Genomic DNA, 15,578 nt, shown 5'->3' on the forward strand with positions numbered 1-15,578 from the left:
CCCTCCCACTCACCCTCCCACACACCCTCCCACTCGCCCTCCCACACACCCTCCCACTCGCCCTCCCACTCGCCCTCCCACACACCCTCTCACTCGCCCTCCCACACACCCTCCCACACACCCTCCCACTCGCCCTCCCACACACCCTCCCACTCGCCCTCCCACACACCCTCCCACTCGCCCTCCCACTCGCCCTCCCACACACCCTCTCACTCGCCCTCCCACACACCGTCCCACTCGCCCTCCCACTCGCCCTCCCACACACCCTCCCACTCGCCCTCCCACACACCCTCCCACTCGCCCTCCCACTCGCCCTCCCACACACCCTCGCACTCGCCCTCCCACACACCCTCCCACTCGCCCTCCCACTCGCCCTCCCACACACCCTCGCACTCGCCCTCCCACACACCCTCCACCATAACTCCATGAGGCTTTTTCCCATTTCACAGCTCTGGAAGGTCAGGCTCAGAGACATTGTCATTTGCCCAGGGCCGCATAGTTAAGTGTACTGCAGTCAGGGCTAGAGTGCAGGATGAGGCAGCTTGGTCCGTTTCCTCACCTGGACGGCTCCTACTCACGCTATGGGTGGCACCTGCCTGGGGAGGGAGCCTCTCTGCTGGGGCTCCCCTCACGCTCATCATCACCCAGCCCTATGGATTCCTATTCGATGCCGGCCCACCCTCCCTGCCTGGCAGCAAGTGCCAGGGGGCCAGAGGCCAAGGCAGTCTTGCTCAGGGGCTCCTTGCCCAGCACATGATGGTGCTCAGACAGCATGCTGAGTGAAAGGATGCAGTGCCCAGCGGGTACCAGGTTCTCCCAGGCTCAGGGGTGCAAAGGTGATGGGTCAGGGCTCGTCAGAGGCTGCTGTTAGCAGCTCAGGCTACTGCTCCACCCTCCGGGGACCTTTGGGGCCAAGCCTGGGGGCAGCTGAGTGAGCGACAGCCCTGGGTGTGAAGGGTGAACACCGGCACCATCACCGGGGTCTCCCTGCATCCAAAGGCCGAGACCCTACCCACACCCAGAGAAGAGCTCTCTTCCACAGGAATTTATGTGTTCATTCATTCAACAAACACTGAAAACCTACAACATTCCAGGCCCTGTTCTAGGCACCAGGGATACAGCAATGACCAAACTGAAATCAAGAAATCTCTGTCTGAGGCCAAGCGCGGTGGCTCATGCCTGTAATCCCAGCACTTTGGGAGGCCAAGGTTGGTGAATCACTTGAGGTCAGGAGTTCAAGACCAACCTGGCCAACATGGCAAAATCCCGTCTCTACTAAAAATATAAAAATTAGCTGGACGCGTTGACAGGTGCCTGTAATCCCAGAGGCTGAGGCAGGAGAATTGCTTGAACCTGGGAGGTGGAGGTTGTAGTGAGATTACACTACTGCACTTCAGCCTGGGTGACAAAGCAAGACTAAGTCTCAAAAAAAAAAAAAAAAAAAAAAGAAATCTCTGTCTGCCAGGTATGGTGGCTCAGTAATTCCAGCACTTTAGAAGACTGAGGCAGGAGGATTTCCTGAGCTTAGGAGTTCAATATCAGCGTGGGTAACAGAGAGAGACCCCATCCCTAGAAAACATTTTAAAAAATTAGCCAGGCATGGTGACATGCACCTGTGGTCCTGGGCTACTTGGAAGGCTGAGGCGGAAGGATCGCTTGAGCCCAGGAGGTCAAAGCTGCAGTGAGCTGTGATCACACCACTGCACTCCAGTCTGAGCGACAGAGGGAGACCATCTCAAAAAGAAAGAAAGTTTGAGACCAGCCTGACCCCTGTGGTGAAACCCCGTCTCTACTAAAAATACAAAAACATTAGCCAGGTGTGGTGGTAGGCGCTTGTAATCCCAGCTACTTGGGAGGCTGAAGTGGGAGAATCGCTTGAACCCAGGAGGTGGAGGTTGCAGTGAGCTGAGATCACGCCAGTGCACTCCAGCCTGGGCGACAGTCTCAAAAAAATAAAAATAAAAATAAAGAGGCTGGGTGCGGTGGCTCATGCTTGTAATCCTAGCACTTTGGGAGGCTGAGACAGGTGGATCACTTGAGGCTGGGAGTTCAAGACTAGCTTGGCCAACATAGCAAAACCCCATCTCTACTAAAAATACAAAAACTAGCTGGGTATTGTGGCACGTGCTTGTCATCCCATCTACTCAGGAGGCTGAGGCAGGAGAATAGCTTGAACCCAGGAGGCAGAGATTTCAGTGAGTTGAGATGGCGCCACTGCACTCCAGCCCCTGGGCGACAGAGCGAGACTCCATCTAAAAAAAAAAAAAAAGAAGGAAGGTCTGGGTGCGGTGGCTCATGCCTGTAGTCCCAGCACTTTGGGAGGCCGAGGCAGGCAGATCACAAGGTCAGGAGATCGAGACCACCCTGGCTAACACAGTGAAACCCTGTCTCTACTAAAAATACAAAAAATTAGCCGGGTGTGGTGGCCACACGCCTGTAGTCCCAGTTATTTAGAAGCCTGAGGCAAGAGAATCACCTAAACCTGGGAGGTGGAGGTTGCAGTGAGCCGAGAAGGCACCCCACTGCACTCCAGCCTGGGCAACAGAGTGAGACTCTTTCTCAAAAAAAAAAAAAAAAAAAAAAAAAGGAAAAAGAAAAGAAAGGAAATCTGTTTTCATTAAACTGGCGTTCCTGTTGAGGCAAGACAGACGATGAACCACCCAGTGAGTAGGTCGTATATATCAGATGGGATAATTATTGGGGGAAACTCAGCAATATGAAGGGAGGTCAGCATGGGAATGGAGAAGCTCCTGGAATGAGGGAGGCAGGTGCACATCAGGGCTGGGCGTGCCAGTGGGAAAATAGTGGCTGCAGGTGCTCTCAGGCAGGAGCGGGCATGGGGTGTCCCAGGAGCTGCATGGCGGCCCATGTGGCTGGTGTAGCCTGAGCGCACAGAGAGTGACGGATGCGAAGTGGAAGGAGATGCAGCCAGGTAGGGGGCATTGAAAGGAGTTTAGCCCCTACTCTATGTGATACAAGGGAGGGGGTGAGATCAGACCTAGATTCTGATGGACCCTCTGTCTGGGTGAGGGACACCCAGTGAGGAGCTACTGCAAAGTCCAGGCAGAGGTGACAGGAGCCAGGACCAGGGTGGCCTCAGGGAAGTGGTGAGCAAAGCGGGTGAAAGGCTGGAAGCGGACCCAAAGGGACTCGTGCGAGCAGTTTGCTCTGCTCCCTCGGGGAGTAAGGCCCGAGCCTGGGGGTGTTTGGATCTGGGCCTGCCAGGCAGGTGTCAGGTGAGCTGTGGACTGGAAGAGCAGGCGAGGAAGCTGAAGGTCAGAGCAAGTGGCAGGCCTGGGTCTGGTGCCTGTGCCTTAGTTTCCCATCCTTGTCTTAAGGCTGGGGATGTCATGGCTTTTCCAAGAAGGCTCTGAGGTGCTAAAAAAGCATGAGCTTGGCCCCTTTCCCCCCCGGGAACCCCAGGGGCTGCATTTCCTGCCTTCTGTGAGCCGGTGGCTAGGTCAGGGCCCCAGCGATGCTGGCTCCCCTCCTTCCTATGGGTCTGACACTGGTGCTAATGGTCCTACTTTGACCTTGCCCTGTTGATGAGCTTCAGGGTGAAACGAGTCGCAGGCCCTGGGTGCCACTGTGAAGCCCAGGAAGGCTCTGTGCTCCGCCTTGACTCCAGCCCAGTCAGAGGGACGAGCTGAGCCAAGAAGACCCGAGATGGGTGGGAAACACTTCCTTCAGCTTCCATGAACCCAGGGTTAGGATGGAGACCCGCCGGCTTCAGGCCGCCTCCCTCCCCAAGTCAGCACGAGTGTGCACCTGCCATGTGCCCAGCCTGGGCCTTTCTTGCACAACCGACTCTCGCCCTCAATATATGCCCTCCCTCCCCGCTTCTGCTTTTCCCATGATGATAGCAAGTAGGGTATCTCTTGATTTGTTCACTACCGAGCAGCCCCCAGGCACTCAAAACGAGGCCAGAGGAGGAGCTGGGGCGTGGACACAGAAACTGGGCTTCCGGCACAGGTGACAAGGGACTCCCCCCGCCTGCGGACCCCCACCCAGGCTTACAGGAGTAACCCACACAAGTGCCCTCTGTGTACATGAAACACAATGGGCAAGGAACACAACGGGGCCAGGCGAGATCTTAACCTTGAGCCCCGCATTTGCTGAGCAACCCCAGCTCCTGCCCTACAAAGATGGGACCAGACCATAGAGACTGGATCACAGTATCAGTAAAGGAGGGGACAAAGCTCAGAGCCCAAGGCTTGAGTTCTGGTCACTGCTCCCTCCCCTCCAGGACGGCCTCAGTGACTCCTGCCTTCCTCTTCCTCCTCTCACCACCCTGCCTATGCTTCCAGGAATGTCTGCAAAGTGTCATCACTAGGCTGAGTGCCAACAGGGTGAAAGCAAGCCCTCTTGTCAAGTTTGGATCCTCTCTGAGCCTCAGTTTCCTCCTCTGGAAAAGGGGTAAGGAGGATAGACCCTGCCCACTAAGTGAACGTGGAAGGAGAGCACTTTTTTTTTTTTTTTTTGAGATGGAGTTTCACTCTTTGCCTAGGCTGGAGTGCAATGGTGTGATCTCGACTCACTGCAACCTCCGCCTCTCAGACTCAGGTGATTCTCCTGCCTCAGCCTCCCAAGTAGCTGGGATTACAGACGTGCGACACCACGCCCGGCTAATTTTGTATTTTTAGTAGAGACCGGGTTTCACCGTGTTGGCCAGGCTGGTCTCAAACTCCTGACCTCAGGTGATCTACAGGAGAGCACTTCTGAGGCACCAGTTGGGTGCCTGACACACAGTAGAAGCTTCCTGCTGCCCACACACCCTCTGTACCTGGGGAGGATGGCTGATGTGAGAGCCTGGGCTGGTAGGGAAAGAGAACCCGGAGGCCAGAGCAGCTGCTGCGTTTGCATTGCTAAAGCAGCCCTGGGAGCCCCTGGTTCACTGTGGATGCCCCTGATGGCAGCGGCAGGATGGGGTAAGGAGAGAGTCCAGTAGAAAGAGGCTCCCTCCAGGCACAGAGGACCCGGGAGCCCCTGCGGTGGTGGATAAATGAATTGAAGCTGGAAACTACCAACCAGAAGTGGCAGAGGGTGGACCCGAACCGCAGTTGGCAGCTTTGGGGACAGTGAGGACAAAGAGCAGAGTGTGCAACTCCACTGGGGCGAGTCTGGAAGAATGGCATTGCCTCCCGGGGCAATGCCTGCACCTGACTTCTGCAAAGGCCGGCAGGGAGGGCACGGAGCTCACACCCCCGGGAAGGTGGGAGCTGAAAGGTGGCAAGAACTGGAGATGCATGAAGTCTGCCCAGAGGGGCTGGGGCAGCAGGGATGGGGGTAGAGCCCAGGAATGGATGACCCGCAGGTGGCACAGTCAGCCCTGCCCGCAGGCCCTTCAACAGCAGAGGCTTCCCAGGCCCTCCTTGTTCTCTGTGTTCCGGCACGTGGGATCCCTCCCAGAGATCTCCTTCTTTGCTTTCTGGATCCAGCTCCCATGTATCCAGCTCAGAGAGGCCCTCTCTGACCCCATGGCTTTCTTCCCTGACACCTCCTTTGCCTCTGCCCTCGTCATCTGTAGGTTCCCTGAGCTTACTCCATTTCTTCCTCAAGGCCAGCTCTGTGAGTCTGGGTACCTCTCGGCCTGTTGCCTGCCCAAGCCCCAGCCTCTAGCACAGGCCCCCCGACATACTAGGCCCTCAATAAACATTTGCTGAAGGGCTTACCATTTATAGGGCCCTTTCACACCTGTCATTAAATTCATTCGTTTAGGCTGGGTACGGTGGCTCACGCCTATAATCCCAGGACTTTGGGAGGCTCAGGTTGGCTGATCACCTGAGGTCGGGAGTTCAAGACCAGCCTGGCCAACATGGCAAACCCCCACCTCTACTAAAAATACAAATTAGCTGAGAGGGAGAGGTTGCAATGAGCCAAGATTGCGCCACTGCACTCCAGCCTGGGCGACAGAGCTGAGCACCTACGATGTGTCAGGCCCTGTACAGAGGCTGAGAACACAGCAAGCTAAACTCTTAGCTGGGGAGATCAGCTGTTATGCTGTCATGACCTGTTCAGGAAGGAAGGAAGTAGAAACCAGCAGGGGGCTTAAAAGCACAGACTTGGGCCTTCGTTCTGTTCCAGCTCTGCCACTTACCAACTTCTGCGAGCTTGAGCTGGGCGCTCCGGGCTTCAGTTTCCCCAGTGGGGATGCCAAACAGAGGAGCTGTGTCATGGGGTTGTAGAAGGCACAGAGGGGGCCAGGCGTGGTGGCTCACAACTGTAATCCCGGCACTTTGGGAGGCCGAGGTAGGTGGCTCACGAGGTCAGGAGTTCAAGATCAGCCTGGCCAAGATGGTGAAACCCCGTCTCTACTAAAAATACAAAAAAAAAAAAAAAAAATTAGCCGAGCATGGTGGTGGGCCCCTGTAATCCCAGTTACTCGGGAGGCTGAGGCAGAGAATTGCTTAAACCCGGGAGGCGGAGGATGCAGTGAGCCTAGATTGCGCTACTGCACTCCAGCCTGGGTGACAGAGCAAAACTCCATCTCAAAAAAAAAAAAAAAAAAGAAGGCACAGAGGGACCAGTGTGGGTCTGAGGCGCTTTGAGTACCAGGAGAGGTGTCTCTCTTGAGAAGGCAGCGATCGCCATGATTCCTGCTATGAGAGTAGGTCTGGGGGCTCCCGCCTGGCTTGAGGGGTCAAAGTGGCCTTCCCAGAGCAGGCGCTCCCTGCGGCTGGCCCGTCCTCACCCTCATCCTCTCATGGCGTTGGACACAGCAGGCCTCCCGCCTCACAGCACACTCCTCCTCTTGGTTCCAGGACGCCATGCCCTCCTGGTTCTGTTCCACCCCATAGGCAGCTTTGCTGGGTCACCCCCTCTTGGTGACCTCTAAATTCTGACTCTAAATCCCAGGCCCCTTCCTCTGAGCCCTTCTGCGCTCTGTCTGTGCTCCTGCAACGAAGGTTCTGCTCTGCGGGTGGCATTCCCTGTCCACAGATGCTGCTGCTCAGACCTCTCCCCAAGCTCCAGACCATGGTCCACAGCCCCACGTGGGGGCCTGAGGGCGCCGCCACCTCGTGCGTCCAGAGCAGTGCTCAGTCCCCAAGTCCTCTGCGTCCCAGCACACGTGCTCCAGATGCTCAGGCCCAAGCCTTGGAGTTGTGCTGGGCTCTTCTCTCTCCCCACATCCATCCCTCAGCAAGCCCTGCACTCAGTCTGTCCCGGATCCAGCCCCTTCCCCGGGGCTTCCTAGGCGTCCCAGGCTGGGCTCCGTCACCCTCTCCTGGAATATGGGTCTCTGCTGCCACACCCTGGCTTCCGTCACACCCTAGCGTCTGTCTTTATGCTGTCTGTCCTGCCAAAGCATAGCCCCTGCAGGCGGGGGACTTAGTGTCCCCAGCACCTGGGGGGAGCCTGGCACACATTGCATGCTTGTGGAAGGAATGACAGGATAAATGCATGCGAGGACCTGGAAGACAAGGCAGAAGTGACCAGGGTGTGAGGTGGGCAAGGCCACATTATCGCTCCCATTTTACAGAGGAGGAAACTGAGGCCCAACAGGCTTCCTGAGCTGCTGATGGAAGCACCCCTGGTGTGCAGAGCTGGATCTCAGCCCAGGCCTGGTGACTCCCTGTCCCACCACTGTCTAATAGGGAGGGGAGATTTGGGCCACAGAGAGCTGGGCGCGGTGGGAGAAGCCACACTAGTGATTCATCTGAAAATCACAGTTGAAAGGCAAATGTTGGCCCCGAGGACAGAGCGCTCGGTGGGCAGGGATGGGCAGGGAGCAAAGCAGCCCCACCCCCGTAGTGTAATGTGGGTTTTCAAGAAGGCTGCCTCCCTGCTCCACGGGACCCCTTGCCCCGACCCAGCACCCCCAGGAGGCCTCTCTCCTGGAGATTCTGCCTCCTCCCCTTGCCAGCCCCAACCTACAGTCCACCCCGCACCTGTGGCAGCAGAGGGAGGTTTATACAATGCAACTGTGGCCACTTCCCTGCTCTGGTGGCCCCCACTGCCCTTCGGGTAGACACCATGGCATTTGGCCTTTCGTGGCCCCACCCATGCCAGCCTGTGGCTCATCTCCTCCTTTCCGTCTAACTGTCCATTCTTCTGTGCATCCATGACACTCCTGCCCCTGAGCTGTTCGAAATGCCTAAGACACCTTCTTAGACTGGGAGAGCTTTGAAGTTCCTCCCGTGTCTTCAGAAGACAGCGCAAGATGGCCCTGAGATGTCTGCTTCAGTCCCCTGCAGTCTTGGGGCTCCTTCCTGGGACCCCCAGTGGCACTCACTTCTCTGGCAACCCCATCAGTCTCACTAACAGAGCCTCGAGGCCAGGCGTGGGTCTTGCTCACCACGGGGTCCTCCATGCCCAGCCCAGGCCCAGCGCGTAGGAGGGTCAGGGAGGGACACCAAGAGCTAACTGAGCTCCAGGTACCTTGCTTTCCAGTCCCGGCAAGTCCAAAGAGCTGAGCCCAGGTCAGCCTCCTGGGAGACCCACTGCCCATGAGCTCACATCCTCAGCCCTGGTGGTGTCCAGGCCGGCCAGCTCAGCGAAGAGACAGACACTAGGTCCCCAGCTGCCTTGACAAAAGGAGGCACCGAGGTGAACTGGGAGGACCACAGCCTCTGACTGTGACGGTGCCCTCAAGAAGCAGGTGGTGCAGGGGAGGTGGCCCTGGATTTCAGGACACACATCTGGGTTTGCTCCAAGGACAGCCTTTTACCAGCTGGACAAGCCTCAGCTTCCCCCTTCTGTTTTTGTTTTGTTTTGTTTTTGAGATGGAGTCTCACTCTTTTTGCCCAGGCTGGAGTGCAATGGCCCAATCTCAGCTCACTGCAACCTCCACCTCCCAGGTTCAAGCAATTCTCCGCCTCAGCCTCCCAAGTAGCTGGGACTACAGGTGCTCACCACCACACATGGCTAATTTTTGTACTTTTAGTAGAGACAGGGTTTCACTATGTCGGCCAGGCTGGTCTCGAACTCCTGATCTCAAGTGATCCACCCACCTTGGCTTCCCAAAGTGCTAGTATTACAGACATGAACCACTGCACCTGGCTCCCTGTCTGTTAAACGGGCAATTCCATGCCCACCTCCTCTGGCTGTTATGAGAATTAAATGAAAATAAGGACAAGTCCCAGCAGACTTCATAAACTGTCAGCTGGCTACACAGATGCCAGCACTGCTCTGTGTCTGTGAGGCTTACACATTCTAACTAAGCAGAGGAGTCAAAACTCCAGCTCCTGTCTCGTCAATACCTTGGTGAAACACAGACCTGGATTCAAATCTTGCCTCCGCCACTTCCTGGCTGCATGGCCTCAGCAAGTCACCTGCCCTCTCTGAGCCTTCACTCCCTCATGTACAGAACACAGAGGATGGAAAGATTCACCTGCGGTTTGTGGAGGGTGCGTGAGAGAAGGCAGGTCAGGTGTTGAGAGCCCTACCTGGCTCCATGCTCTGAGCCATTATGTGCTGTGACTAGGGGTGGCGCCGGCTTCTGCCTGCGAGTTAAGTAGCTCTCAGCAGCTAATCCCGCAGTAAATGGGCTGGGGTTTGGCAGGAGGCTAGAGTTTTTAATTAGCTTCTGCCCTGAGATGAGGCAGTTGTGGCTCCACTGTCAGCAGTGGCAGTGTGGTGCCTGCAATGAAGGGGGATGTCCAGGCCACCTCCTTCTGCCTCCGGAGGGCTGCCTGTACCGCCTCCTGACTCCCCAGCCTTCACCTTCCCGGCAGGCCCTGCCCAGCCTCCACCACGACCACCAGGAGCTTTGTCCAGCACAGCTCTGACCCTGGCGCTCCCACTTCCAGCCGTCAGATGTTTCCTATGCTCTTCACGCAGCCTGCACGGCCATGCCACGCCTGCCCCTCCCAGGCAGGTTCCCCTCTCTGGCCACATACTGACCTTCTCTCTCTGTCTTTTTTTCTTTCTTGTATTTTGCGGGGGCGGGGCAGATGGGATCTTGCTCTTTCACCCAGGCTGGAGTGCAATGGTGTGATCTTGATTTACTGCAACCTCCGCCCCCTGGGTTCAAGCGATTCTCCTGCCTCACCCTCCCAAGTAGCTGGGATTACAGGCGCCCACCACCACGCCCAGCTAGTTTTCATATTTTTAGTAGAGACACGGTTTTGCCATGTTGGCCAGGCTGGTCTCAAACTCTTGATCTCAGGTGATCCACCTGACTCGGCTTCCGAGTCCCAAAGTGCCGGGATTACAGGCATGAGCCACCACGCCCGGCCTATGCTGACCTTCTCTAAGTGCCTGGAGACCTCCAGGCCTTGGCACCTGCTGTTCCCTCTACCTGGGGCTCCCTCCTCCCTCTTTTGCTAAATGAACTTCTTGCCCTCAGGATTTCACCTTTAATATCGCTTCTGCCCAGTGGGGCATTGGTTTCCTCCTTGTGTGCCAGAGGCTCTGTGCCTGGCGATCAACCCACATACCATGTTTTGGCAAAACTACTGGTTCATCCTTCGTCTCTTCACTGGTCCCTAAACTCCAGGAGGGTAGGGACAGTGCCCACCTCCTCACACTGCCTGGCTTGCCAGTGCTATCAAGTGTGTGTTGGTTGACCAAGGGCCTTCTAAGCACCACCTCCTAAGCACCAGGCACCTACTCCTTGTGCCCTCTTTGTAACTTTGCAACAATCTCACAAAGGAGGGTTATTGCTGAAGAAACCAAGACCCATGGCCGGGCGTGGTGGCTCACGCCTGTAATCCCAGCATTTCGGGAGGCCAAGGCGGTGGATCACCGGAGGTCAGGAGTTTGAGACCAGCCTGTCCAACATGATGAAATCTCGTCTCTACTAAAAATACAAAATTAGCCAGGCATGGTGGCACACATGCCTGTAGTCCCAGCTGCTCAGGAGGCTGAGGTGGGAGAATCGCTTGAACCCGGGAGGCAGAGGTTGCAGTGAGCTGAGATTGCACCATTGCACCCCAGCCTAGGCAACAGAGTGAGACTCCATCTCTAATAATAATAATAATAATAATAATAATAATAATAATAATAAATAAACCAAGGTCCAGAGAGGGGAACTGGCTCACTCAAGGCCAGAGCCAGTGACAGCAGAGGAGGACTGGACACTGGACCTGGCTGGCACCACTAGGGGCCCACCCATGGCTGCTGGGGCCCTGCCCCACTGGCAGTGGTCCCAGTAGCTTGTGTCCCTACCAGCCAGGTGCTCTGTCCAGGGACAACACCTCGTGTGGGCCTTTTCCATTACCTGTGTCTCCAGGAATGGCTTGATGCAGGTCTTGTAGGCATTTGCCATGTTTCCCTGGAGAGGGTGAGTGGGAGAGACTGAGTGATGAATCTCTGTGTGACCTCATGACAATCTGCCATCCTTTCCCCTGGTGGGGTCTGTGCGAGAGCCACTCATCCCTGGCCCTGACGACTTTCTCCTTACAGAAGCGGATGCGGGGTCCAGGGAAGGACCCCACCAGGAAGTGCCCAGATCCAAGATCTGCCAGCAGCCCCAAGCAGCATCCTTCAGAATCCGTCTACACAGTGAGTCCTGGGGCCCCCGGCTCCCTCCACCTCTTTCAGGCCTTATGCAGAGTCTGTCTTGTACCAGGGTCTGTCTGGCTCAGTTTTGTACCAGCTGTGTGGCCTCTCCTAGCCTCAAGTTCTCATTTGTAAAATGGGGATAACAATTCTCACCTCGTGGAATTTCTATGAAGCTGAAAATAGATGACACGTGCAGGGCTCCTGGAAGGCATACAAATGTCAGGTGCCCCCCATGCCCTGTTCCCCTCCTTGGCATGGATCCTCATTCTGGGACAAGGGGTAGTGACGGCACAAGTTGGTGAAGAATGAAGAAGGTGCCTTCATCTGACCAAACAGCTGTTACCACTTCCTCCTGTTTTTATTGTATAAACAACAAAAATCACAAAAAGAGGAAGAGGTCAGGCGCCATCCCACGCCCTTAACACATCAGTGATTTTTAATTATTTGCTCTCTCCCCTCCTGACACATGCAGATATTGTCTTACATGGTCACAATCACAGCAGAGACACGTGTTGGGACCCTGTTTGTTCCACTCTCTGCTGTGTGGTAGGCATTTTCTGAAACAATCTTCCTGGAGGTGTGGGCGTATCTCCAGGAAGTGGAAGGTGGGTGCAGCGTAGGGGCCAAGGAGGCCAGGCTGCCTCAGCCTGGCCAGCGAGCCTCTGCCCAGGGGCTGGGGCCCGGGAGGGCTGGGAACACTCTTTTTGCTACATTCCTTTCGGCTCCACGAACAACATATGCTCCAAGTAGAGCAAGTGAAGAACAAATGCCACCCAGTGCCAGCTGGGGTCCCCATCTCGTGAGATCTGGCACCGCCAGGTGGGCTCCTCACTCCACGCCTGGAAGGCACACAGCCCTTCTGGGGCCCTGCAGGTTCCCCAGGTGCACGCTCCCCAGGTGCACGCCCCCTGGCTGCGTTGGCGCTTGGGTTCTGCTCCTACATGCTGCCGTTTCTGTTCCCACAACATCGACACTCTAATAATGCCACAAAACGCCACACAGAGGACGTCCAGGATATGGCCTTGTCTGCTGAGGATGGGGCGGGTGGCAGCGAGTCCAAGGAAATGTGCCTGTGGGGCAGTGCCAACGATTCCAAGTGGAATGTGATGGTTCTCAAAGGGCTTTTAGCTTCCCCATCCCGGGGAGTTTCCGTCAGCCACGGTTTTGCACGTGGCCGGAGACTTCCTCATGCTCTCTCCTGTCTCCCAGCATCTCATAGTGGTATTTTCCCTACCAGGGATTCTGGTGTCAACTGTTAGATGAAAATATTTCTCTCTCTCCCTCTCACTCTCACTTTCCCTCTCCCCCAACATACACATATGTGAGATATATATATATATATATAAAAGAAGAAAATAACCAGCATCCTAATCCTATCTTCTTCCAGGATAAATACTAAGAACATTAACTAATATGCCGGGTGCAGTGGCTCATGCTTGTAATCCCAGCACTTTGGGAGGCCGAGGCGGGCGGATCACAAGGTCAGGAGATCGAGACCACGGTGAAACCCCATCTCTACTAAAAAATACAAAAAATTAGCCGGGCGTGGTGGCAGGCGCCTGTGGTCCCAGCTACTCGGAGAGGCTGAGGCAGGAGAATGGCGTGAACCCGGGAGGCGGAGCTTGCAGTGAGCCGAGATTGCGCCACTGCACTCCAGCCTGGGTGACAGAGCGAGACTCCCTCTCAAAAAAAAAAAAAAGAACATTGACTAATATATTTTCCAGTATTTTTTCTATAAATATATACAGAGAAACCCATACACAATCACACATACTTCTTTTTTAATTGGAGTAATACAGCTATTTTTTTCATGAACATCTCATGAACATCTTTCCACATGAATAAATATCTTTCTATGAGATTATTTTTAATGGAAGAGCTCTTTAGAGCAGAGCTTCTTTTTTGCCTGGGTTTCGAAGCCTCTAGGATGCAGACTGACTTCTCTGGAGCGAGGTGAAGAGACCTAACTGCCTGCAGAGTTGCAAGGCAGCTTGGAGAGTAGAGGTCATAGAACTTTGCCAAGCCCTTGACATAAGGGTCTACCAGCTGGGATTGGGCCTGGGCGGAGAAGAGTGACAGTCACAACAATGATAATGGTATCAAGAGCCATTTGTTGTGTACCTACTATGTGCCAGGGATCATGGTAGGACTTTATACCTGTTATATTTTATCAATCCTCTTGATAAGGTTTTAGGGTAAAGGTTTTGTCCCCATTTTCACTTTCTTTTCTTTTCTTTCTTTTTCTTTTTTCTTTTTTTTTTGAGCAGTCTCTCTCTGTCACCCAGGCTGGAGTGCAGTGGCACGATCTCGGCTCACTGCAAGCTCCGCCTCCCAGGTTCATGCCATTCTCCTGCCTCAGCCTCCCAAGTAGGTGGTACTACAGGCATCCACCACCACGCCTGGCTAATCTTTTTGTATTTTTAGTAGAGACGGGGTCTCACTGTGTTAGCCAGGATGGTCTTGATCTCCCGACCTCGTGATCCACCCGCCTCAGCCTCCCAAAGTGCTGGGATTACAAGCGTGAGCCACCGCGCCCGGCCTTCCTTTGGATTTTCTATGAACCCAGTCATGTCATCTATGAATAATGCAAGTTTTACTTTTTCCTTTCCAATCCTCATTATTTTGTTTTATTTTTATTATTTATATTTATTATTATTATTTTTTGAGACAGAGTCTTGCTTTTGTCGCCCAGGCTGGAGTGCAATGGTGCAATCTTGGCTCACTTCAACCTCTGTCTCCCCTGTTCAAGCGATTCTCCTGCCTCAGCCTCCTGAGTAGCTGGGATTACAGGTGACCACCACCATACCCGGCTAATTTTTTTGTATTTTTAGTAGAGACGGGGTTTCGCCATGTTGGTGAGGCTGGTCTCTAACTCCTGACTTCAGGTGATCCACCCACCTCGGCCTCCCAAAGTGCTGGGATTACAGGCGTGAGCCACCACACATGGCCTGTTTTATTTTTTTTGAGACAGGGTCTTTCTCTGTCACTCAGGCTGGAGCGCAGTGGTGTGATCTCGGCTCACTTCAACCTCCACCTCCTGATCTCCAGCAATCTTCCCACCTCAGCCTCCCGGGAGGCTGGGACTATGGGTGTGAGACACCGCACTTGGCTAATTTTTTAATTTTTTGTAGAGACGAGGTCTCACTATATTGCCCAGGATGGTTTTGAGTTCCTGGGCTCAAGTGATCCTCCCACCTTGGCCTCTCAAAGTGCTGGGATTACAGGCGTGAGCCACCGCACCTGGCCCAATCCTTACATCTTATTTTTTTCCACTTTATTGCACTGCCTGAGGCCTCTGATATAATGATGGTGAATAGAGGTGGTGATAGCAGGCATCCTTGTCTTGTTTCCCAGTCTCTGGGGAAGGTTTTTTTTTAAATATATTCTTCCTTCTTTGGGTGGATACTTAAATAATTTCCTATCTTTCTTCTTTTCTAATTTGTGCACTTATAGTATGAACTTCCCTTTAATATGGCTTTAGCTGCATCCCACAAGTTTTGATATGTCATGTTTTCATTATCTTTCAGTTTAAAATTTCCATTGAGAATTCTTCCTTGCCTCACTGGTTACTTAAATGTCATTTGCTTAATGTGATGTGGTGGCGCACGCCTATAATCCCAGCTACTTGAGAGGCTGAGGTGGGAGGATTGCTTGAGCCCAGGAGTTTGAGACCAGTCTTGGCAACATAGCAAGACCCCATTAAAAATTTTTTTTTAATTAATAAGGATCAATAAGGATATGGAGGGCTGAGCGCAGTGGCTTACCCCTGTAATCCCAGCACTTTGGGAGGCAGAGGCTGGTGGATCACCTGAGGTGGAGAGTTCGAGACCAGCCTGACCAACATGGAGAAACCCCATCTCTACTAAAAATACAAAAAAATTAGCCAGGCATGGTGGCGCATGCCTGTAATCCCAGCTACTTGGGAGGCTGAGGCAGGAGAATCACTTGAACCCGGGAGGCGGAGGTTGTGGTAAACCAAGATCGCGCCATTGCACTCCAGCCTGGGCAGCAAGAGTGAAACTCCATCTCAAAAATAAATTAAAAAATAAAAATAAGGATATGGAATATTTTATCAACATGATCAACAAATTTGGCCTAATTGACGTATATAGAATACTCATTCTACCAGGCAT

At 54.0% G+C, this 15,578-nt stretch overlaps 1 protein-coding gene across 1 annotated transcript in view; it reads left to right on the forward strand.

The window, feature by feature from the left end:
• NFAM1 (NFAT activating protein with ITAM motif 1) overlaps positions 1-15,578 on the forward strand; it is a 53,474-nt gene that overhangs the window by 24,310 nt on the left and 13,586 nt on the right. Inside the window, exon 4 of the mRNA XM_003264832.4 lies at positions 11,347-11,445. Coding sequence (XP_003264880.1) covers positions 11,347-11,445 — 99 coding nt within the window. The remainder of the gene's footprint in view (positions 1-11,346; positions 11,446-15,578) is intronic.

This window comes from Nomascus leucogenys, chromosome 7b (genome assembly GCF_006542625.1).
Source record: "Nomascus leucogenys isolate Asia chromosome 7b, Asia_NLE_v1, whole genome shotgun sequence".
Classification (NCBI taxonomy): Eukaryota; Metazoa; Chordata; class Mammalia; order Primates; family Hylobatidae; genus Nomascus; species Nomascus leucogenys.